This window comes from Sciurus vulgaris, assembly GCF_902686455.1.
Source record: "Sciurus vulgaris genome assembly, chromosome: 8".
Classification (NCBI taxonomy): domain Eukaryota; kingdom Metazoa; phylum Chordata; class Mammalia; order Rodentia; family Sciuridae; genus Sciurus; species Sciurus vulgaris.
In genome coordinates this window covers 3,188,740-3,213,069 of record NC_136468.1, presented here as the reverse complement: position 1 = coordinate 3,213,069, position 24,330 = coordinate 3,188,740, and the positions used below count along the sequence as shown (strand labels likewise).

Below are 24,330 nucleotides of genomic sequence, written 5' to 3'. Positions count from 1 at the left end.
GAGAGCCTGCAGTCCACACTCACGCTCCAGCTGCACCTGGAACAAGCCACATGCACCCCTGGCCTTCTCAGGGTCCTACCACTCTGCTCATCTCTCTGATCAAACCTGTAGAACCCCCTTGGCCTCTAGCCTGCCCTGTGTCATACCACTTACACCTGCGTGAAGTCCCCTGGCTTTCCAAGGTACACCCTGACACTGTGTCCTGCTGCTGTGACTGAGGCTACTGCGCCTGGTGAGGAACAGGTGGGCCTTTCCTTCAGTCCATCTCTCCCCTTCCTTAGGCAACTCCAGAGCACAGCAGGCATCTGCCTGGACAAGCCCTGGCCCGGCAGTTCTGTGACCACCTCACTGCCCTGTCTTCTCATTCTCTTGACCACTCACTGCCCATCACTCCGTAGGCCTGTGATCAGTCACAGGCATGTGACATAAAGTGGAGGGGACAAAGGGAATCAAACAAGGAGTTGTGGGCCCTGAAGCTCAGTCAAAAGACTGCATGGTGGGGCAGCAGGTGCTCAGTCTCCGCCATTCAGGACACTGGAAAGGCTGGCTTGGCATTTCATAAGGATCAGCCACCTCTCAAGACAGGCCCGAACCAAGGACTGCGAGTCCACATAGCCCATACTCCGACCAGCCTGGGTGCCCTTCTGCTGCCAGGGGAACAACTGTATCAGCCCCAGGGAAGCCTTAGTCCATGACTCATGTTCTCATTCCTGTCTTCACAGGAACCCCAAGCTCATCCCTCCTCCAACTGTCCCTCTAAGGCAAGTAGTGAACATCTGGAGCTGGGGTCACAACCTCCACTGGCCCCTGACCACGTCCAGCAATGCTGTCTTCCCTGTCCTTGAGTCAACTACTTCCAAGTCCTCTGTTCTCCAACCCCCGGTGACCGCCTCTCTGTGCCATCCTTGCCACAAACCCTCCTGGTACCTAAAGAGGGTCTGACTGTGGACACCATCCCCACCATGGCCTCAAGAGCCATGGACACTCAGCGTTCACTGCTCAAGCTGAGGGAGGAAGAAGAACTGAGCATATCCCACCAACGGATCTTTAAACCACATCATTATCACACCAGCAAATGAGCAATGACTCTGGATGCCACTTCACACCAAGGCCATCTGTGGGCCTGGCCTGGATGCTCCTCTGTCTCCTTCACACCTCACCCACATCCACAGCTTCGACAGGCATCTGTACCTCTGGTTCCATCTCCAGCCAAGGCCTTGAATAGGAGAGTAAGACCTGCACAACCCACTGCCAATCAGACGCCTTCCCAGGACCCGTGTGAGGCCTCCCGACAGGCCTGGAAGGATCTTCCACTCTTTAAACCCGCAGCCCTTCCGATGCCCCCGTCTCTGAAATGGCATGGTCCTCACGTCCTTGCTTACCAGAAAGCAGGGTCCCACTCTCCTTCCACCTCCCGCTGATACCCACGGTCTCCCTGGGCATTCCTGCCTCTGCCACACCTCCCGCACACCACAACTGGCAGCTCTCCTCTCCCCACCATGGCCTCAGGACCAGGCCTCCCACGCCCCTCCAGCTGCCGCCTCGCTGAGCTCACATCCCATCACCTTCTCTTCTCACAGCACAACAAATTCTTGCCCACTTTCGGTTCCTTGAAGTTGCTGCTCCTTTCACCTGGCATTCTGCCCTCAGCCCTCCCTGAGGGCCCTCCCTCCCGCCACTGAACCCTGAATGACGTCACTTCGGTCACAAGGCCCTCCCAGACCACCTAATCCAAAACAGCGTCCTCCTCCTGCTGTGATGTGCCGCTACTTTCTTCACAACACCTAAGTCACCGAAGGTGTGCCCCCTGGCGGGCTGCTGACTGTTTTCTCCACCTAGGTGAGGGCAGGGCGCGCGTCCTCACTGGCCATTGTATCTCCAGTGCTCAATCAGAGCCAGTGGTGGCCAGAATACCACCTTGGCCAACCCACCTGAAACTCAGTATCAAGCAGCTCAGGTCACAAACTAAACTGAAGTCAAGGCTTCTGCAGTGAATGAGTTCAGTTTATACTATCCATTTGCCATGAAGTTCCTGGCCGGTCAGTCAGGGACAGCTTTGCTGCCATTGCTCATTTTAACCATGTGAAAGTGGACCCTTCTCTAGGGGAGAGCCCTCCACCCTGCATCCTGACTCTGCTCAGCCACGCCGGCTCCGCACCTAAGTACACACCGTTACCCTCTCACAACAGTTTAGAACCCTAAAAGACATAGGCGGATGCTGCTAACCAGCAGGGACACATTCTGAGAAATGCGTCCTGAGGCGACTTCATTGCTGTAGGAACATCACAGGTGCACTTACACAAATCAAGACGGCACGACACCACTAGGTGACATGACCTCATGGACCACCATTGCACTGGTCAACTGTCAGCCCCGATGGTGTCACTGGGCACATGGCTGTATCTGTGCTTACACAATCGCAAAGAAGTTCTCACACACATACAGCTTGACCTGGTCTGAAGTAGCAGAAACAACAAACTATACTGAAAGAGACATGACATCTGATTCTTAAATCCAATATTTAAATTTCTTTTAAATAGAGACTTACATGTGCTACATTTGATGGCCGGTTAACCTGCTGAATGTCAGCATTATTAGTAATATTTCTCAATGTCCGCACAGCTGGACTCCAAGTAGCTATCATTTCTGATCTTTCAGAACTTTGGAGATTCTGTCCAGAAGCCATTAAGTTACCCCGGACATCAGGAGGCAGAATGTTACCTGGGACAGGCGGGACATTGGCACACAAGTTAATGAGCCCAGGTTCCTTTCCCTGAGGCAGCCTGCGCTTCGCTGCAGCCAGCTGTGGGACCTCCGCCGGGGTCCAGTTTAAGTTCCGCTCTTGCTTTTCAGGTGATGAATCTGAAGAGTCATCAAACATCAGTTCCCCTTTGGACGCCTCGGTGCTGGGTTTGGGTGAAAACTGCTGGTCCCCGGAAGGAGACCCTTCCTGAGAGCTGGCCGGGCTGGACTTCTCCGTGCTGCCCTCGTTCTGCGAGTCCTGCTCCTCGTTCTCCACCTCCTCCTCCTCCTCCTCCTCCTCCTCCTCCTCCTCTTCCTCATAGATGATCAGGCGAGGGTGGTAGAAGGCCTCGTCCTTGCGGGTCTTCTCCGCGACGCAGTCCAGGACCCAGTCAGGAGTCACGACCTTGATGGCCGCCCGCTTCACGGCACACGCGTACTTCTCCTGTGAGCAAAGCACAAACACCGCACAGCTGTCAGCGCTGCCGAGCTCAGGCCACCTTCCTAAGGCAGCTGTCCCGTTAGGCGACTGTCCTGCCACTCCTACAGAGCGCCAGAGGATGGAAGCCAGCTCAGGATGGGCCACACGTCCCTGCCACAGGAAGGTCTCCCGCCTGCAACAGCAGTCTTAAGATTTTGTTTAAACTGTTGTTTCTCTAAGCAGAATGCTGGAAGTGTCGAGTGCTGTTTTTTTAAATCGGTGCATTATAATCATACATAAAAGTGGGATGCGTTATGCCAGATTCAGACTGGCACATGATTTGTTCAATCTCCTTCCCCAGTATTAACTTTTAAATTGATATTTTAAATACACTGAGCTAGCAATGAACTTCTTCATCTGGTGGAAGAAAATTCTAGGCAGCACAGTATTCAGGCAGTTGCACGGGTATGACTGGCGCTTTAACCAAGTTTACTGTGATAATCAGGAACAGAAAACCAAGCGCAAACATCTGAAAAAAAACCTGCAGTTGAACCAGAAAACTGCAAGCAAAACTGGGTCTAAGGAAGGTGCAGATGTGGAAGGGGTTACAAACACTAAGGAAATGCTAATTACTTCACCCAGAACAATAGGGAGTTGCTTGAGGCCATCTCAGGAATTTTCAAAACCACACCCATCTCAGGTCCAAGGCCGGAAAAGCAAAAATTCCTAAAAGCAGAGACCAGTTGACCACCCTGATTGCAGGGAGAAGGGGAGTGAGGAAGTTGTTTCATAGAGCTCACCCTCCCAGGCACTTAGAGGCTGCTGCAGCCAGGGTCCCAAGAAACTAGGCTACTGCTCAAGATGGCGGCAGACCTTGGCGTCAGCCATATGGTGCTGGTGTTGCAGGAATTAGGGGTTCATGGAGGCTTCCACCACAACCAGCAAGATCACAGGTCACTAGGGGCAGTTACACCAGCCCTTTGGAGAGAATCTCATGATGCCCTGTGGCCCAGGTGCTGGACATGGAGCTATAGAACTTGTTTGCCCAGTTGGACTTCCATCTCTTGCTTTGGTCCCATCCCTTCTTTCCATACTCCTATTTCTCCCTTGTGGGAATGGAAACGTTTATTCTGTGCCTTTACACAATTGATATATGTGACTTGCTTTAGATTTGTATGGACTCATGATGACAGTTGCCTTGAGTCTCAAGACTTTGGACTTGGATTTTTGGGTAATTCTGAAATATTGAGACCATGAGTACTCTTCTTGAAAATGGACTGAATGCATTTTGTGTTGTGAAATGGGTCTGAGGCTTTAGGGGCCAGGGGTGGAATGTTATGGTTTAGACATGAGGTTTTCCCCCAAAAGGTCATCGGTGACACAGTGCAAGAAAGTTTAGAGGTGAAATGACTGGGTATGAGCCAGCCTTAACCTAATCAGTAAATTACTCCTCTGATAGGGATTAACTGGGTGGTAATTGTAGGGTATGGCTGGAGGAGATGGATTACGTGCCACTGGAATTTATATTTTGCCCCTGATGAGAGCTCTCTCTCCCTTTCTCTGCTTCTTGGTGACCATGTCCTGATCTGCTTGTCTCACCACACTCTCCGGCCATGATGTCCTGCCTCATCTTGTGTACACAGCAATGGAGCTAGCTGTCTATGGACTGAGATTTCTGAAACTACGAGCACCAAATAAACTTTTTCGCCTCTAAAACTGTTTTTGTCAGGTCTTTTGGTCACAACAGTGAAAAAGATGACTAAAACATACTGCTTTCTCTTTGTTTCTGTGTTGTATATGTGAGCCTTATGGTTTCTTAAAATTATTATTGGCGCAATAAAATCTGTACAGAAGTGCTATTTGTTACAAAGAGGGCCAGCAGGTACCGGTGCCTATTTTCCTCAAGGCGACTAAAGGACATCTGCCTGGTATGCTGTGAACACTACTGCTGATTACTGTTATTTTTATTATTGGCAAACATAAAATCTGCTTTTAACAACATTTACTACTGCAGAGGAAATGCAGTAAACACCAAAATAATAGCTCCATTTCTCCAAGGACTAAATTAGTCCTTTTAAAACTGGGAAATGAAAATCAGAAAGGTAAAAAAGACATCTTTCTTTTCCCATTTGTAGATAAAAATCAAGGATGAAGAGTAAATAAATTGCATGAAACAATATTATAATTCCATTAGAGACTTTAATAAAATAATCCCTAGATACATGCAAAGTGCATGTTTACATATAATATCTTAGGTATTATCAATCCTTTAAAATACAGAGTATTTGCTTTCTCTAAAAATATTTATGGTAGCACATTTGTTGTTTCATCCACAAGCACAGTTTAGTCAAATAAAAAGATTTGTTTAAAGTGCCTCTTTGCTAAGATAACTAAAACCCCCTACTACACACACATACATACACATAAAATCTTAGATATGGCTTTCCTTCAAATAAAATTTTTTTAAGTTTTCACTTTAGTTATAGTTTAAAAAAAATAATAATAAAAGCCAATAAGTACTTTATATATTACATCCAGGGCTGGGGTGTAGCTCAGTGGTAGAGTGTTTGCCTAGCATGCACTATGACTTGGGTTCAATCCCCAGTACTATAAAAAAATACATAAAAAATTATTAATTAAAAATATGTATTACATCTGGAAACTCAAGGAGTTAATAAGGATTTACAACTATACATTTTCAAAACATTCTGGAAAGAAAAACAAGGAGTAAGGGCTCTAGAATTAAAAGTCAAACTGCAAACAGCTTTGACAAGCCTACTCTTCATACATTTCCTCTTACATTCTAACTGACTCCTCAGAAGTATTCATTCAGTTACAGAAGTTATAAATAGGGTATTTCTCCTCCAAACTATGTAAAATCAAGTGATTTTTTATAAGTGGACATCAATATTGATATAAAAAGAACATCTACAATCATTTCAACAAAGCACATTATCCGATTATTATACAAAATGTGAATTTTGACTTAAATAAACCTTAAGAATCCCGCCCTGGGTTTTCAGAGAGGGTTTCTTCTTGGTTAGAGGCTTCCTAACAAAGCTGAGCTCCAACTAGCCTCGCCAGCTCAAGGTCACCTGCGTTGGGAAGCTGGCAGGATGCACAGCACACACCTACGACTCCTGGGCTCGCTTTCACAGGTTCTGTGGCGGGGTGTGTGGCAGGACCGGGCCTCACCTCAGCCCTCTGCCACATGTGGCACGCTCCTCTCTACACTGAGGACTCTGCACACACAGATGAAGAGTATGACGACAGTGTCAACGCACCCTGAAAGCATTTAAGAATGTGAAGCCAGTGACTGATGTGTGGAAGCCTTAACTAGCCAGAAGACTAGGGAACTACTAGACTTAACTCGACTCTCAAAGCTATAAGGAACCCTCCTGGGGAGAGGAATCGCTTGCCCAGGGCACTGGCTCACCTCAGCACCCCCAGTGTTTATTCATGCACTGACCCCTGGGACTGAGTGTCTGGGAAGGGGCGGGACCGCCTGCATTTCTGACCCCAGGGACCCCACCTGAGGACCCCAATCACCCTGCCAGATAGTGCTTAAGTGTGTGACTAGCATGCCTGGGCCCTGGATTTAAACTCCCAGCACCAAAAAAATTAAAAATTAAAAAATTGTGAGGGGGGGGTCTAAAATTGTTTTTCATGAAAATGAACTGAAATCTTACGAACTTGGAAAGGAATTTCTTCAGATCAGATCAGAAAAACTATTTTCCCTATAAAATAACCCCAAATTCCTTTATAATAAAAAGTCATATTTGGCTTAGATCTTCTGTGGAATGAATCTGGATGTGGATAATATAAACCAATAAAATCGGCTTTTGTAAATGGTATGTAGTAATGTTAGAGAAGCTCAAAAAAGACACATGGTTACTGCAAGTACTTCAATGGCACCTAAAAGGACCATGCACGTGAAATGCTTACCCCCTTTGGCTCTGGCACAATCAAGTGTGTGCATTTCTTATTGAGGTTCAGCTGGCAACTCCCCCCATGGAACGTAAGCAACGCCCATAGGGTGCTTCTGTCTTCTGATGACACCTGGCAAAGTTAGAAAGGAGGCTTTAACCAGACATTCAATCCAATTATGTTCATATTTACTTTATTAAGAGAATGTGTGTTGCCATAATAATTTTACCTATGTTTTGCCTTATTAAATGAAACTTAACCTAAGGATATTAATGCAAAAAATAAGAGAAGCATTTAACTTCCCTATCACAATAGTTACATGGATCTAAATCACTTTTTGCCTTGTCACCAAATCTAAAAACACATTATCTTAGTCTGTAACAAACATGCTGCAGGAAGAACGAGTCCAGCACTCCAACTTCCACCTGTGCCGTTTCTGAAAACCTTTACATGCGGTTTCAACATCAAAACCACATTTGCAAGGAACTCCTTGAAACTAATGAGTAACAAATACTAATTATGACTTGGAAAAAAATCAAAAGATGAAAACTCAGGGAAAACATAAATATCATTTAACACAAAAAAGAAATAAGGCAAGCATTGGAGCAGTCAGGAACGTCGGACTCGGGCACAATGGCTGTGCTGTGAATGGGCCTTCGCCAGGACAGGTAGGACAGCTACCATTCACTGCCTGCTTACTACGTGCCAGGAACTGTGCCAAGTGCTCTCCACACCCACTGGCCCTGAGCACTCCCCCCCTGGTGACGGCAAGGAAAGCAGCCACACCCCGCTGCGCAGCTGGAGAAGCTGGCTCCTGAAACCAAGGTCCAGCTCGCTTACTGCTCCACTGCTCCATGTGCTTCTCACTGAGCAGTTACTTCTGGGAAAGCCAAAAGCAACGCCTAAAATTATAAACTTTAGAGTCTGAAAAGGGAAGGAAACGTTTAAGAAGAAAAAGGTATGGTCATTAATTCTCAGGTAATCATATAAGCAGGTAAATTTGGGGGGGTATGAATTTATTATAAGTTGAGGGATTATGGGTACTGAAGATTCCTGAACTTGTCTAAGTTGATTTTTTAAAAAATACTGATAAATAGCGCATTAATTTATTTTTAATTGCTGCTGCATGGCTGGCCACTTATCTAGTATTCTACATCTACTCTCATCCGTTTATAATTATTTCTTGGAAGTTATTTTGTATTCTTACACTATTCTGTGCATAACAAAAACACACTAACTTTCTAAAGTCACTTTTAAAGTCATTCCTTTCTATCTCTTTAATGGAGTAATTCAATGTTGCATTTCAGAAGAGGGGACCAGGTTCCCTTTGGGAGAGGCTTTCACAGAAACATTTCTTTCCTGCAGCATTCAGGGTTAAGAATTAATAACAGGAGAAGACAGACTAATCTGATGAGTTATCACGGAATCTCCTAAATGAAATTTGAAAGTGCCCTAGGTAAGCCTTCCTTGCCGAGGCTTAGCCGCGCTGTGTTCACTGATACTCCAGCCCCCTATGGACAGCATGTGGCCTGCACCCCAGGCATGCCCCTCACCAGGGTGCCCTGCACTGCTGTGGAAAGAACACCAGACAGGGAAGGACGGGACGCTGGAGCGTCCACAGTGGCTCCAGTAACCAGCTCCCACCAGCGTGGAAACTTCCATGACCCAGGCTCTCCATCAACGCACGTCTGCATTAAATAACTTACAATGTCCACACCAACTCATTTCCTGCCTCCGCCTAGCACAGTTAGGAATGCTCTTTCCATACCAAAACATCAAGAACAGTTACCTAGTGCGACAGGATTATGGGGAGAGTTTTAGTTTATTTTAATCTTCATACTTTTCTGTATTTTCCAAATTTTCAAAAGCTTTAATTTTATAACTAGGGAAAAGTTATTATTTTCATTGTCTAAGCCATTTTCCTCAAGCACCTCTCTTGCTGTGCTAGTTCTCAGGTTCTGCTGTCTCCTAGATGTGTTTGGCTAATACCCGAGTACTACAACCTGGTGTCAAGGCCCTCCTGGTCTATTTGGCTCCTGCCAGGTAGTGCTATTCCCACATGCACCTTAAACGCCAACTGCATTTCAAGAATATCCTCAACACGTAAGGCTTCCCTGTGTCCAGGCTTCCACCAGGCCCTGGCTCCTCCTCCTCCTCCCAGATCCAGCTCAGATGTCACTCCACTGTACTCCAGCAAGCTGTGTGGAAATCTGAACTCTCCACAATCTCCAAGGGTCTGTGGTTTTGTCCCCCACTCCTACCCTGCACTAAGCATCAAGGGGCAGAGAACCAGAACTTAATCTGTTTCCCAGGAATAAATGCTTCCCTGTAACTAATCACAAGCCCACTCCCTCCTACTTCAGGTCTCACGATCCCACAAAGGACAGTCCAGTCCCAAAGATGAGCTACAACCCTACTTACTAAAGACCAGGGTCTTACCTAAGATTCTGTCCTACACCCTTTGAACTTAGTACAGTATGAGGCACACGGGTAGGCAATCAAGAAATACTGAAATACAGAATGCAGAGGACTTTGATTTTTACACTTCCAGTTTCAAGTCATGACCTGGCCAGGCTCTCCTTAGATTCTGAACCTATTCCCCAAAACCTACCCTGCAATTACAACAGAGGCCTCAGCCTGCATCAACACTGGCTCAAAAGAAGGCAGATGATCTCTGTGCTTCCCGACTTCTGCTGGCACAAGCTCCCTTCCCTACCTCCCCGAGAGAGCTCTGGAAGACTCCAACAAAGAGCTCCAGCTTGTATCAACACCCTGATGGGAAACGACAGAAGGTCACTGAGAACCACCAAAGCAAACAGTCCTTTGGTAAGGTGGGTCTTGCCTGGAGTGTGCACGTGTGTGCACGGTGCGCTGGGGCACCAAGGGGATGCATATCCCTTGGCAGTCTTCAACCGGCGCAGAAACTGACCATCGCAACAGCCCCCTCCTGCTGCTTCCGTAGCTGGTGCCCACCTGCTTTCTGTGCACCTGTTGGTGAGTCTGGCCCCGTCTAGACTGCAGTTAACATGGGCCGCTCTGCTCTCTACCTGCTGCACAGGAGGCGCTCTTCGGGGATGTGTTGGGCCCAAGCCCTCACTGCACATTGCACGTCTGCTCAGGTATCTTAGGACCAAATTAACATTTTTTAGCAACCACAAAATATTTGTGCTTCCAGGGTACTTTTCTTAAACTAAAACCTCCAGGGCTTCTTCACATGAGTATATCAGAGTCTTCCCAATGCGTACCTGAACCACCTTTCTAACTCAAGTGCTTTTTATTCTACCTCATGACATACCAGGAATTTCAGTTTAGCACAATAAGTGACAAATTACGCTAAGTACAGGAAGGGGTCCATGAAGATCAGACTGATACTGAATTCTGACTTCTCACCTAATGAATCTGCTGAAAGGGTGCAGAATACCAAAGACCTTGCTAAGTTCCCCTCTCTGCCTTTCATCCGAAAGCTGTGAGCGGAGCTCTGCTCGGCTGACCAAGGAAGGCCCTCTCCTGCACCACCCCTCTGGATCAGACAGTCAGCCCACCAGCCACAGCTGCCTCGCCTTGCTGTTCCTGCATGGGTATCCAACTCTGAGCCTCAGCTGACTATGCTGGTGTCCCTCAGCCTAGAAGCCACGATCCAGCAGGCCCCAAGATGAGCGGTGCTGGGGGAGCCAACCAATACGCCTGCTTCACTCTCCTACACCCTTTCCCTCTTCTCCTGGGCCACAAACGGGACTGAGGGAACACACAAGCCATGTGCAATTGTCTTCTACAGATCCACACTCTAAATCCTCATCTGGCACACACTGCTATCTCCGAGCAATAAAAATGATCAAGTCTGACATCATTCTTGACTTCTGAAAACAATATGGTATTCCTCCAATGTCATCTTGTATTCATTTCCCAAGTTCTTTCTAAGAGAACACCTCCTTTCTGTGCTTGATACCAGAGGTTCTCCCCTGGGCACCTGCCCCTCTCTGTACTACACTGTGGGAATCTCCTTCACGCCATGCCATCCCCAAGTTCCTAGGTCTGGATAGCTCATCGACTCCCAACGTCTACCTTTCAAACCAACATAATCATCCTCTCTCACAAATCAGGCTCCTCTCTCTACCATCGGAGATGCTACCTAATCTGAAATCACAACAGAGCTCTAGCTCCTAATTTCCATGGGAAGGTACCCACCATCTTAAGTCCTGGCTTCTGTCTTTGCCCCACAGGATTCCCAACTCGCTGGGACCTGCCAAGACCCCTCTGTTGAGAGGTTCCATGTTGTGTGTGCTGATAAAGATCCAAATCTTCATCTTAAGTCTGAAAGACTTTCTACCCAGTCAAATCTAATCTTCACCTGGATGTCTACGTCATACAGTTCTCAGACCAGTTTCACCTACAATGATCACCAATGATTTAATCTGGGGGGTTGTTTTTTGTTTGTGTCCTAAATTTTGTAATGTAAACATTTATAATTCAACATTAAATATATGAGAAAAAAAAGTAAAGAAGCATCCTACTGGTTTCTTTACCAATTCCAAATACACACACCTGGGTTTGAGGTTCTCCAGTCTCCACCCACCAGCCTGCCCAACCACACACCCTCCCTCTACACCACCCATATCACCACTGTTATGACCTCCTCCTCCCAGCCAGCCTGGGGCAAGGGGGTGCTTTCACCTTTGACCTTGCTCTCTTCGGAGAGCCTTCCCCCTCTGCACTCCAGTTCTACCCAGATCACACTTCCTGTCAAGGCCTGCTGACAAGTTCCTTTCTAAACACAGGCACTCACTCTGAGCCACCTGATTTAGCTCAGTATACGAAGTGTCATGTACACTGTAACCCCACTTATGTGTGAATACCAGACTAAAAATGTTCTGCAGTGCCATTCTCACAGTTACTATTTAATAAGGTCCAATTACCTAATTTAAAATGCTGTAATCCTCATGCTTTGGTTTTCTTATTTCCCCACACACTCTGCTGAACCCCAAGTCACTGACCTCCACCTGTGAAAAAGGTGCACAAGGCTCCTGCCCCTCCTACTGAATCCAATACTTTCTGGAGAGTGGACCCTGAGGCTCTGAACCCAGAAATTCAACTGGCACAAGTATAATCAAATGAAAGTATACACTGAAGCCCAAATACACCCTGTTTATGCAAAAATATTAATAAAATGTTTTTGTTCTTAATTTTTTCTAATATGCTGATTATAAATTTGGAACATACAGAGAAAGTATAAGAAAAACAATAAAAAACATATAACCATAGGACCCAGCACTAAAAGGTTTCATTTTAGTCAACTTTAAAGCTCATTTGCATGTAAATATGTATATACACCAGATATGAAAAAAAAAAAACACTGAAAAATACAAATTCCCATTCAGAGAAAAAAAAAAGGCAATTTTGTTGTAAGGATCTGCATCAAATCAATGCAGCAAAAAATGAGAGAATTTTGCAATTTTAAAGAACTCCAGAATTGATAAGAAACAAAAAAGAACAGAAGAACATATTAACCACAGTTAAACTGTACCTACTCATTGCTTGGGCAATAGAGGGAACAAATTCAAATTGGTAACACCCCTCATGTGCGGTGAGCTGGCCAACAACCTAACAAGAGTGACCCAATGCTCCCTGCCCCCTGACCTCCCTCATGAAGGCACAGGAGAAGACTGCCGCCAGACTCCTTCCTTCCCTTGCAGCCCTCAGCTGCCCTTCCTGGAGCGCAAGCAGGAACCAGCAACAGGTGCCCCTGAGAGCATCATGTGGCCAGCAGGGGCTGCTGAGGCCGGTGACATGGGAACGCTTCCACTGCACCCTCTCCTGGATGACGACCATGGATTCTAAACAAATTGTTCCATGGCGTTTTAAAGTAAGTTTGAGTAATACCCGCTTGATTTTAAGAAAAATCTGTAGGTGTTGATGGACCTTTATTTATTTTATTTATACACAGAATCAAACCCAGTGCCTCACACATGCGAGGCGAGGGCTCTACCGCTGAGTCACACCCCAGCCCCAACAATTTTCTTTACAATAGCTTTTATTATAGTTTAAGGTTCTTCACAGTTGAGAATCAGGAGGACAAATATAATAAAGAAGCACAAATATCCAATTCTCTTGCTATCCAGCACTAACGACTAAGAACATTTTCATTCCTCCTTCAAGGTATTTATTTCGTCTCGATTTCACTTGGTTGGTGTCTGTACATACCTATGTTACCTGTTACTTTTTTTCCACTTAAAACAATTTTCCATATCTTCTAATGTTTTCATAAGATACAATTCAAAAAATCACTAAATATCTGAACTACTGTGTAAGTACCGTATAACAGGTTTTTAATCACTTCCAAACTGATCTGAGTGTTCCCAATCTTACCATCTTATAAGTAAGGCTGTGATCACATTCATGTATGATCTGTCCAGACCTCCAGACTGCTAAAGGAAGAGACAGCAGAGGGAAGGGGAGAGATGCCTCCAAGCTCGGGACACCACCAGGCCTCTCCAGACAGTGCCACTGGGATCCACATCCTGCCAGCAGCGAGCCACAGAATCTGTCCTCAGCGGCCCACCAGCCCCGAGCACACTGTTACAAACCTGATAAGCAAACATTCCTATCTCACTGCTATGAACATGCTCATGTCTTTATGTGAAACTGTCAAGTTTTTCACTATTACTTGTAATTCCTCTCTATATGTTGTATATTCACTTTCTCTGACTCATCTACTAAATCTTGTTTTTTTCTTCTTGTCTATGAAAATTCTTCAACTATAGTCCTGGCTGAATTTTCCTTGTCATCTTTTAATTTCATTTTAAATATTTTTCATATTCATATTTTAAATCTTTGTAATTTCTTTAAATTGGAAAGATGTTACTCAATTTTAACTTTAAATCTTAAAAGAAGGCAGGACATTTAAACAATTACAGTGTGTCTGAAACTTATATTGACAGTTTAATACAAGGGTTCTCTAAAACTGATTAACAAGTCATAAATCTAATCATATAAACATTCAGAACTGCCATATGTAAATGATGCAAGATGAACTGTAACCAAGCTTACCTGAGAAAGGCAGGCAGTGATTCCAAAAAAAATCTGACATGACTCTGGAGAAAAACCGTTTACTCTGTTGTGCAGTTATTAAGATTACAATGAAGTAGAAGGAGTGCAGCCTGCACCTCCCTAGCACACGCCCCTCCTGCAACTCCGGTCACCCACCTCCCCGCTCCACACCTGCCACTCAGAAGAGACAGGCTGAGATGACCACAGGAGAGTGCAGACAGACTGCAATAAGCACAAGTAGGTAAAACACAAGGAAGTGAGCCATTTTCAGTACAGAACATTTTAAAATCCAATCTCTCCACTTACATCATCAGTAAAATGGGCACAACACATTCATGGGGAAAACACTGTGCCCTCCAACAGCAGTTAACTATACACACGAGTACACACACACACAGACATAAATACACACGAGGCATTGCAATTATTTCAAAAGCGAAGTAAAATGCCCTAACTCTCTTTAGGAATGAAACGGTGATGTGAATGCTCCCATGCACGGTAGAAATTGCCTTCCTAGGAGAGCCCACACTTCACCACCACCACCTCTGTGAACTCTGGCAGGACAGCTGAGGCCCCTTTCTCAGGAGAACTCTGGAATCTCCCAGACCCTTCCTAGTTCTACAGCTGATTTTAAAATTCCTTTGACTTAACTACCGGCATTACTATTCACCCAACCCCAAGATCAGGGCTACACATAAGCTACACGTGACTCTCAGATCCTTCGCTTTACAGATACTTGAAGCACACACAGAACTGTTTCTGAACACTGGAGAGACCAGGATTTGAAATGGCTAATGAAGTACTTCTCCTTCCCCAAGGAGCAAAGATCCCCTATTGAGAGCGGAGAATCGAGAGCGAGGACTGAAACCTGCACTGACTTTCTGACGTCTCCTGCTCGGGTACGCAGTGTGTGGGCACATTTCACGGTGCTGAGCCTTCCAAGATTGTCACAGACATGGAGCAGCCCCACCACCACTGTCTGCGTCAACCCTGGCCTCAGCTCAGGGACCTTCTACTTCCAAAGCCCAGGGAATCGCTAAGGAATCTCAGAGTGCACCATCCACCAGAGTCCAGGGCCCCTTCTCCAGTCCCTCAGGTTTCTTAAGGATAGGCAAGAGCTCAAGCGAGGTGTGGAGGGTGTCCACAGACTCAGGGTGTGCAGAGTAAACAACCTCAATAGGGAAAATGGCTGACCTTCAAAAACTCCTGCCCCGACCGGCAATTTTTTTTTTAAACCTGTGCTTTAAAAGAAAACAAAAACCAAACACACACACACACACACACACACACACACCAAAAAAAGGGGGTGGGGGGTGGGGGAAGAACCCTAAGAACTCATTTCCTTCAACTCTAAACTATGGGTGAAAACTCTTGGAAGAAGAACTGCTTTTAAAGGGATATTTTCTGTTTATTTCAGGCCCTCTCTAAATGCCTCATTGTACGATACCTTCTGCGTGCACTGATTCACTAGGTAACAAGTGCACTCACAGGAACTCCCTGACACAGCTGCAAAGTGAAACAGGGTAGACGGCCACCTCCTGCCCAGGCCCACTCTCAACACTGCAGCAGTCTGAGATCAGGCCTTCTTAGAAGCAGACAGGCTTCCATGATAGGCTCTGCTTGGAGTCAACCTCCAGGGATGCTTCCTGCTTTCAGGCATGGGAGAGAAACAAGCAGACGCCCCATTCCCGACACCTGACGGTGCCTGGGGCAGCTGCACACAGGAGCTGCTGCAGGGAGCACTAGCGCAAGGGCGCCGCAGGCGAGGGGGTGCACCCCTCCTCCCAGCAGCCAACACCACCATGCGGACGTGCAAGGAGTTAGCAACCTGTCCCCAGGATTAGAGACAAGGCCGCCTGCTCTAAAACCAGAACCTGCCTCTCCTGCTGTCCTCCCAAGCACTCCGAACCACTCGTGGCGTGGTTTCCGTAGACTGGGATTCTAGAAATACTCCACCTAGCCTCTACAAAAGTGGAAGAGAACTCGGGCTCCTGCTTCCTGGTCCTACCTAGAGCTGCGTGCCACAGCTGGTCCCCTTTTGACATGGATGATGACAAGGATCAAGTACATAACATTTGATACAGGATGGAAAACAGCAGGGATAGAGTGCAGATGAAACAGCTGCCCCCAAGAAAGGAGTCCACTTTCACTCAGTAACTGTCATTACAGTCTTATACCCAGAGCAATCATAGCCCAAAAAAGGATACGGCAGAAGAGCTCCACACTGTACGGACAAAATCACCCAAGAAGGCTGAAAAAGAAAAGATTAAATCAAAAACCGTTTTCAACATGTAGTCAAAATAATATCATTTCACCAGAAGTTAAAAGACTATTGTGACCAATTACTAAACATCCAGAAATAACCACGAGCACTCAAGAGACTAAGCAACCTCACAAAGATTACACCCAAACCCACACCCCAAATCCTGAATGAAGCACCACCATAATTAAGTATGATGCAAAGACATTTAAATTTTAGGTCCACAAACTTATGACCACTGACTTAAGAAGCAGAGGGACAGGGTTGCTACCCATCCCACTCACCGCCTCAGCCTCATCCAGGGTACGGTGGTCAGGTCCTCATACACCCCTTCTTGAATCTGGGCTCAATCAAGTCCAAATTCACATTTTTATTTTAAGTTAAGCCAAGAAGATATAATGTTTGTAAACCATAAAAACTATTTCTAACTACATGGTAATCTTATGAGTTCCAAAACAGATACTAATCATAAAACAGATAAATAGTACCTTTCTAGGTATTTTACATTCTTGGAAAATTATCTCATCTCGTATTTCTATATTTAATTTTTAAAATTACACTAATCATTATCCTCATAACTCTATTTTAAAGAATTGCAAGCTAAAAATATATTAATGCCCCCATTTAGGCAGATGACTTCCAGAAACTTCGGCCGAGTGGAATATACTTACAGACTCATTACTCATCCATCAGTGGGGTCATCAAATATTTATTTCATATCTATTTTGTGCTGAGGTGGTGCAAGGCACTGAGGGTGTAACAACGAACAAGAAAAATACAGTCTCTGCCTCATTCACATAACTTGTACTTCAAGCTAATGATCTTCAAATTATTATTATTATTTTTTTTTTCTTTTTGATACCAGGGATTGAACCTAGGGATGCTCTACTACTGAGCTATGTCCCCAGTCCTTTTTACTTTCTATTTTGAGATGGGTCACTCTAAGTTGCCCAGGCTTGTCTTGAACTTGTAATCCTCGTGCCTCAGTCTCCCAGGTGGCTGGGATTACAGGTCTGTGCCACCATGCCTAGCTCTTCAAACTACTTTTATCAAGTAAATCTTAATGAGTTTCAGACAACAGAGAGCCTCCACAGCATTTTTTAGGTGACATCTACAATTCTTCAAGTTTAAGCCTATTTTCTGTGAGAGGACAAAAATATTGAACTTCATAAAATAAAGACTGGTTGTACTTGTGATATTATTTCACAATGATTTGATAATCTCACTAAAGGTTTTGACTTATTGGGTAAAATGTACCATATCTGAAAGAAAGTCCCTAATGTTTCTATTCATGTGCTTTATCTAAAAAAATCTTTCCTACTTTGATAATCCTAGGAATGTCCAGTTGAAATCAAGTGCTGGGCTGGCATCTACAGCCTGCATTCAAAACACCTGACTGTGGTAGGCTTCATACCCTGCAGGGACACCCAGAAGCCCCTGGGGCTAGGAGCCACGATTAAGCCCCACAGGAGGGTTCCCTGGATCCACACTGCCAGCAGTCCTTGTCTGGCCTCCAGGTTTCCAGAGCCTGGAACAAGGCACTGTGTGAAGGTTAGGATGAGTGGAGGGAGATCCCTCCTGTGAAGGGGACAGGAGCTCTGTGACCACAGGCGTGCTCTCAGGTGGCTCCAGGAAGACCAGTGTGGAAACATACCCACTTCTGTCCATTCCTGCATCACACACCCTGGAATGCCTCCCCGGGGAACAGGGCAGGCTTTCACAGTGTGGTGAAGACTGCTGGTGTAGCTAGCACGAAGTCTAGTCCAGGCAGACTACCTGGGGCCTGCAGTCCGGTGTATCTCCATAGAATAATGCATGCAAAGTTAAGAAGCAGGACACTATGTTACAGCAGAAATGGAGAACTGCAAAAGCAAAGTAATAAGGAGCAATTTATCCCAAGGGCAAATAACAATATATTAAAATAAGCCCAATACAAGTCAGCATAGTCAACATTCCCCGTGAAGTTCCAATGCCACTGGGAAAAAAGTTGCTATTTAAAAATCATTTTAAAAGTTCTTGTGCTCAAAATAGTGAACTTTAAACATCCACAAAATTCAATAATGATGGATAAACTGTTACTGTGCACAAGGATACTGTAGTTGTAAAGTGTACCATCTAAATGAATATCCAGGTAAAGGCCAAGGACATGCCCCTTAAAAGTCAGGCGTATCTTTGGCAGCTGAATTCAGACTCAACCATCAGGAGCAGAATCCACTAGCAGACCTGGTTCAGACTAGGAGCCCGAGGCCTACCACAACTGCCCTGGAGGGCACCGCTGCTAGACCCACCCTAAAGAGCCCTCTCAGGGTGAAGCGCAGCATGACTCCCTGGACAGTGTGGGTGCTGCCACAGGCTACCCGTGGGCTGGAAGGCTAAGCAGGTGCAGATGGAAGGACTACGGCCGAAGGGCAGAGGAGGGCAGACACAGGGCACACTGCACGGGCAGATGGCAGTAACTGGAGGAGCCCAGGGAGCACAGTGGAGGTCCTGGGTGTTTTACGCAGTCTCATGATCTACTGCCTTGCCCAGAAACACAATACTGCATAGAATGGAAGCAGGCTGCTTGGCTTAGACTGTATCTTCACCAAGGACTGATCACAACTCTGAAATGCCACCTCACAGCTGGCAATTCGGCTTGCAGGCCAGGAGGCTCTTTCTGTATGGGCAGTCACACACGGGGATCCTGCAGACAGCAGATCTAACAGCTTCATTCCATCCTCTCTCACACGGTTGTGCACAAGTATTTACACACTGAAATGCATGCCTGTTATTCATTCTCCTTTGACTTTTCCTTCACATTCCAGCTTGTGTGTTTTATATGCTTGGTTTTGGTGCTGGGACTACACACGGGGCCCCATGTCCACTGCTCACAGCTCTACCACTGAGATGTACCTCAGCCATGTGATATCATCCTACATATAAACTTCATTTCTGGATACTAAAGGTGGGGGACAAAGTGGCATCAGGTGAACAGACCAGGAAACCTGCTGACAATCAATCTTCACAGAGCAGGCCAAGTGGGCATGCTAAGACACCCATGTTAGTGTGAATATGACCACTGTGTTTACCACTGCAAATCCACAGTCGCTCTGACGTAGCAGTTCGACAGTCTGGTTCACGAACACCTCTTCTTGAGACGGACCCACTTTGGGGTTTATTTTCACAAGTCAAGCCTTTGTTCCGCACAGCAGTTGCAGACCCTGGATACTGGTGGTGTCGCCACTTCCCAGCAGCCAGACGGCATCTCTGGGGCCATCTTCTCTAACTCCTAACTCTAGTACTATTAAACCACAGTAACTTTAATACTGACTCTGGTTTTTTAAAGCAACACAGTTAAGTGCATGCAGAGGAAAAACATGACAGTACCGAACTATTTTAAACAAATGTAATAGAGAAGACTAGAAATAAAACTAAGCATTATGAAATTATCAAATTTTAAGAACACATCTAATTGCAGTCACTTGTTGGCTAAAGCAGAGCAACACAGTACGTAGAGCAACAGAATCCAAACGACTTATCCACCAAAGCCCCACTTTTTATACTAAACTACCCAGAGGTCAAGTTGAGAGCAGTCCAGACGGCCACCGGGTAGACAGAATGACTAATGATTATTGTGATCGTTGTCAGACCAGTTCAATGGTACAGCTAATAGGTCAGTTGGAAATCAGGACCATTTGCTGCCCCAAGGAAGGAGAGCAACCCTGTCCCAGGCTGCCTCATCACAGGCTTAGCCTGCTTTGGGAATCAAACACTTTCCTACACTGATACAAATACCCACCTGATGCCTGACAACAGACCCAATTGTTAGGACAGATTTCTCTGGCTGTCAGCACCCAGGCAGTGATAGCACAGGAGCTGTGACAGACCTAGACTCACTCATACAGAACCTTGCTATATCATCAGCGAACTGAAAGGCCCGGAACTAAGGCAGGTTACTGAGATGCTAAAGGCTCTACTCATCTGGCGACTTTCCATCTTAAGCAGAACTTGAGCAAACCCTGCAAAGAGCTACAATGAAATGTCAACCTACTGCTTTCAAATCACATGAGGAAAAGACATAAAGCCAGATTTCTACTTACCTTTACGACAGGTAAGTCAAAGACTTCTCGAGCTTCTCCAACCTCAGGATTGTCCCCATCCTCTGAAATTATGTGTGAGGCTAGGGCATTGTAAGAGACCTCCTTGGCTTTTCCAGCCTTAAGAAGCTGAATAACCTAGCAAAACAAAAACAAAAACAAAAATTAAAAATGGAAAACAGTATATGTATTTCTGATTTGTGTAAATAATTACTGGAAATTTTTAATAAAAGCATACTATATCCTACATAGAACTAGTAGCCTTGTACTCAAATATGCAAGTGAAATGTTTGGGGCACTGACCGACACAAGATTTTGTGAGCCAGCTACTAGGCTCACCTGTCTTCAGAGAGGACACAGCAGTCACTGCTGAGATGGGGCCATGCAGAACACTCCCCCCAGGCCTCCAACCTAGAAGCCTGGGGATGGGCACTTGTGCCACAATTAGGAATGTGTCTAGAGGAGACCCAGAGACTCCTTATGAATTTACAGGTGCCAGCCAGGCAAACATACACGCTGGGAAGGGCACCATGTTCAAGGCACTGGTCAGGAGAACTCAGATCAGACCTTAAAGAGTCTCTTATTAAGTGTTATGCACAGTATGTCCTTCATTCACTGGAGGATTTCAAGCAGGGAAGCAGCACACTCAGAATTTAAGATGAACATCAGCCCGAGAAGGGACTGGGATGGCTGGGTAACCAGACAGGAATCCAGTTAAGACACAACTGCACTAAGCCAGGTGAGGAGGCAGGTGACGAGATTAAAGGATGCCATCAGCAACAGGAAGCAGGAAGATTTGAGAGAATTACACAGACAGTGACTGGAAGGGCAGCAAGCATAAGGGAAAGGCAAGACAGAAATGCTGGGGACTGTCGGCACCACTCCCTGAGGAATGCGTCAGAAACACAGGAGGTAAGGAGGCACAGCATGGCCTTCAGTTTGGGGCACACTGTTCTTTGGTGCCAAGCATGATACCTGGCAAGATGCTCCCAGTTACATCTAGAAAGGGACTTGAAGTCCTAGGACAGAGTTACAGCATGTTACACGCATGGCAGTCAAAGCTCGGAGAATGAGGTCCCCCAGAGTGCACGGTGTGGGCAATGAACTGGAGGTCAAATGCTGGTGACACTTCAGGACAGATGGCAGGAGGGAGCAGTATCAAAGGAGAGCAGTTATCAACAGAGCCAGGAATGGTGAGGGTCAGGGAGATGCACGAACTGAGAGCATGCACCAAATATGAAATGACAAGGTATCCGCACAGCTAAACTGACCCACAGGTGGAACTTCCTTAGAACGGTTTACGGACCACCAACAGATCTTTAACACCACATCCCCTGCACCTGCCACACTCACATGAAATGCTCATGCCGGCAGCAGACCCCTCTCTGGCCCCTTCTCTGCTTCTTTTTCTTGAAAAATGTCCTGTGTTCACTTCTCACCTCCTATTCATTCTTCAACTCCCTGCAGACCTGGCACTTCTACCAAAACTATACTGAAAACACTCTTCTCATGAGCTTTTTGGACACCAAATCCAATAGCTTCTTTCCAGTATCCATACTACCCATCTCCATATGACAAGAATTCTTTTGTCACTCCTCTCTAGACAGTGACCATCCTGATGTACTCCATATACATAAATGCCTTCAATTCCTAGCATTTACATTTCACATGAAAATCATCTCTCGCCCTCTTCCACTTATCTCAAGATTCTATTTAGCCACATTTCAGCGGAGACATGTGTTCACCTTTCAGTTTGTGCTTCACTGCCCTCAGGCACGTTCCTCCCCACCGTGATCCTAACTGATCCCTCTTACCTAGTCCAATGCACAGCCTACAGATGCTCATCACTTACTCACTTTTTGAATCCATGTTTACAACATTCAGAGAATGGATGTTGGGCTCTAAACTTTTTAAAAAACGTACTATTAAAGAGGTTTGCGGAAGACATTTTTAAGTACTTAGACTTTATTCATGGAGAACACATACTGCAGTTCAGCTTGTTCTTGGCTTCAAGAAACATTTGGGTCAAGCCCCCTGTAAGAGCCAAAGTCCTGAAATGAAGAGCAGGAAGGAGAGCAAAGAACAGTGGAGAGTGAAGGGGAAAAATGGGGAAATTGTCAATACTAGAAGTAAAAGGGACCCTGTTCCAAGCACTCACTCACTTTGACCACTCTAAGTTCAGAACCTGTTTAACTTTTTAAATCCAAAACTGTAAGTCTCTGCACCCTGAAGTCACAATGGAAGAGAGTCGTTACTAAGATACAAGTCTCTGGAAGGCCAAGATCAATCAGCCTCCTAGAATTGCTTCTCCAACACCCAAGTTTATCTGTTAGAGGTCAGTGTCCACTCTCCGTGCCTGTGCTCTGATCGCTGGGCATCCCCATCCTTCAAGCTCAGAGCTGTAATGAGACACCCAAGGCAGCACAACTGTACGGTTGTAGGAAAGGAAATGTTCTGAAGACTGACCTGAAGAAGATTCCAAACTAGGGTGCATTCCTACCACGGATGGTGATGAAACAGACGCACCGCCTAGGAAAACCCACAACATCCCTAGGCGTGGGAAAATTAAATGCTTACTGTGCTGTTACCAGGGCATTTCCCAGGTTCACTGCGAATTCACCCAGTTAGGAAAATCGGGGAACAGGAAGGCCAGCCCTGCAGGGAGCGCTCCCAGCCCGCGCAGGACCCGCGGCCACCCGGAGGCGGCCTGTGCCCGCGGCGCCCGGGCCCGCGCGAGCCGCCGGCAGGGCTCCGGGGCCCCGTGCCTCCCCGGCGCGCAAGCCGGCTCTCCGCCGCCCCGCCGGCCGGGCTGCGCGTGCGAGGGGAGGCGGGCGGGGGCGGGGCCGGACGGGACGGTGGCGGCGCAGCCCGCGCGCCCTCCCGCGCGGCCCGGCACCGGCGGCTGCCCCTGCGTCCGGGCGCGCGCCCGCCAGGGAGCGAGACCCGCCGGGCCGCGGCGCAGCCGGCGGCGGGGCGGTACCTGCGGGTCGATGTCGCCCACCGCGTAGTACTTGACCTCGCGGAACATCTCCTCGGGAACTTCGGGCGCCCGGTCCGACATGGTGGCGGCGGCGCGGACGGCTGCGGCGGCGCCCGCCCCGCCCTCGGCCCCCGCCCACCGCCCGGCCCGCGCGGCCCTGGCCCGGCCCGGCCCGGCCCGGCGCTGCGAATCGGGGCCCGCTCCCCCGCCCGCTGCGCCCCCGCCCGCGCCGAGCGCCCGAAGCGCGGGAGCCGCGCGCGCCTGTGGGACGCACCACCGCTCCCGCCGCCGAGGGGGAGCGTCTGGGAGCGGCCCGGAGGCCCGCGGTGCCGGCACCTTCGCTGCGGCCCCGCGACGCCAGAGGTGCTGGGGCAGGCCCACCCGCTCCGCACGCCGGTGGCTTGAGCCCACCGCCGTCCCGCGAGGCGCCCCGGAGACGCGGGACAGCACGCCACCCCCCGCGGGGCCGCAGTGAGCCGGTCCGGGCAGCGGCGCGGCCCCTCCCGTCACCCCGCGCGGCCGCGGGCGGCGCATGCGTGAGGCGGGGCCTCCCGGGGGCGGGGCCTCGGGGGCGGCGGCCATGGTGACCCACCCGGCGCGTCGCTCCGGGCCGAGGCTGCGGGGTCTGGACGGGCGCGCGTCCGGGGAATTCCAGGGTCCTCGGCCGGCCGGCCCGCGCGGCGGCGCTCGGGGGACGGGCCTGCCCGGGCCTAGCGGGGCGGGAAGGCCCGCGAGCAGCGCGCCCGGCACAGGCGGTGAGACGACGGCGCGCGGGCGGGTGGGCCGGGGCGGACGGAGAGCACGTAGCGCGGCCGCGTGGGCCGGGCGCTCCGTCGTCGCCGCGTCGCCGACTTTGTTGTCTCACGTTCGTCCCCCGCGG

The 24,330-nt window shown here is 47.7% G+C and overlaps 1 protein-coding gene across 2 annotated transcripts in view; it reads right to left on the bottom strand.

Moving 5' to 3' along the window:
- The window catches only part of PAXIP1 (PAX interacting protein 1), a 46,031-nt gene extending 22,404 nt beyond the window's left edge, over positions 1 to 23,627 (bottom strand). The window contains exons 1-6 of one of the 2 annotated variants that reach the window (XM_079149259.1): positions 23,451 to 23,627; positions 20,474 to 20,608; positions 16,342 to 16,385; positions 14,135 to 14,198; positions 7,109 to 7,222; positions 2,549 to 3,187 (exon numbers count right to left, since the gene is read on the bottom strand). In XM_079149259.1, coding sequence (XP_079005385.1) covers positions 2,549 to 3,187; positions 7,109 to 7,222; positions 14,135 to 14,198; positions 16,342 to 16,385; positions 20,474 to 20,608; positions 23,451 to 23,531 — 1,077 coding nt within the window. In that variant the 5' untranslated portion in view covers positions 23,532 to 23,627. The remainder of the gene's footprint in view (positions 1 to 2,548; positions 3,188 to 7,108; positions 7,223 to 14,134; positions 14,199 to 16,341; positions 16,386 to 20,473; positions 20,609 to 23,450) is intronic. The other variant, XM_079149260.1, reaches the window with a different exon arrangement.
- Between the last annotated feature and the right edge of the window lie 703 nt (positions 23,628 to 24,330).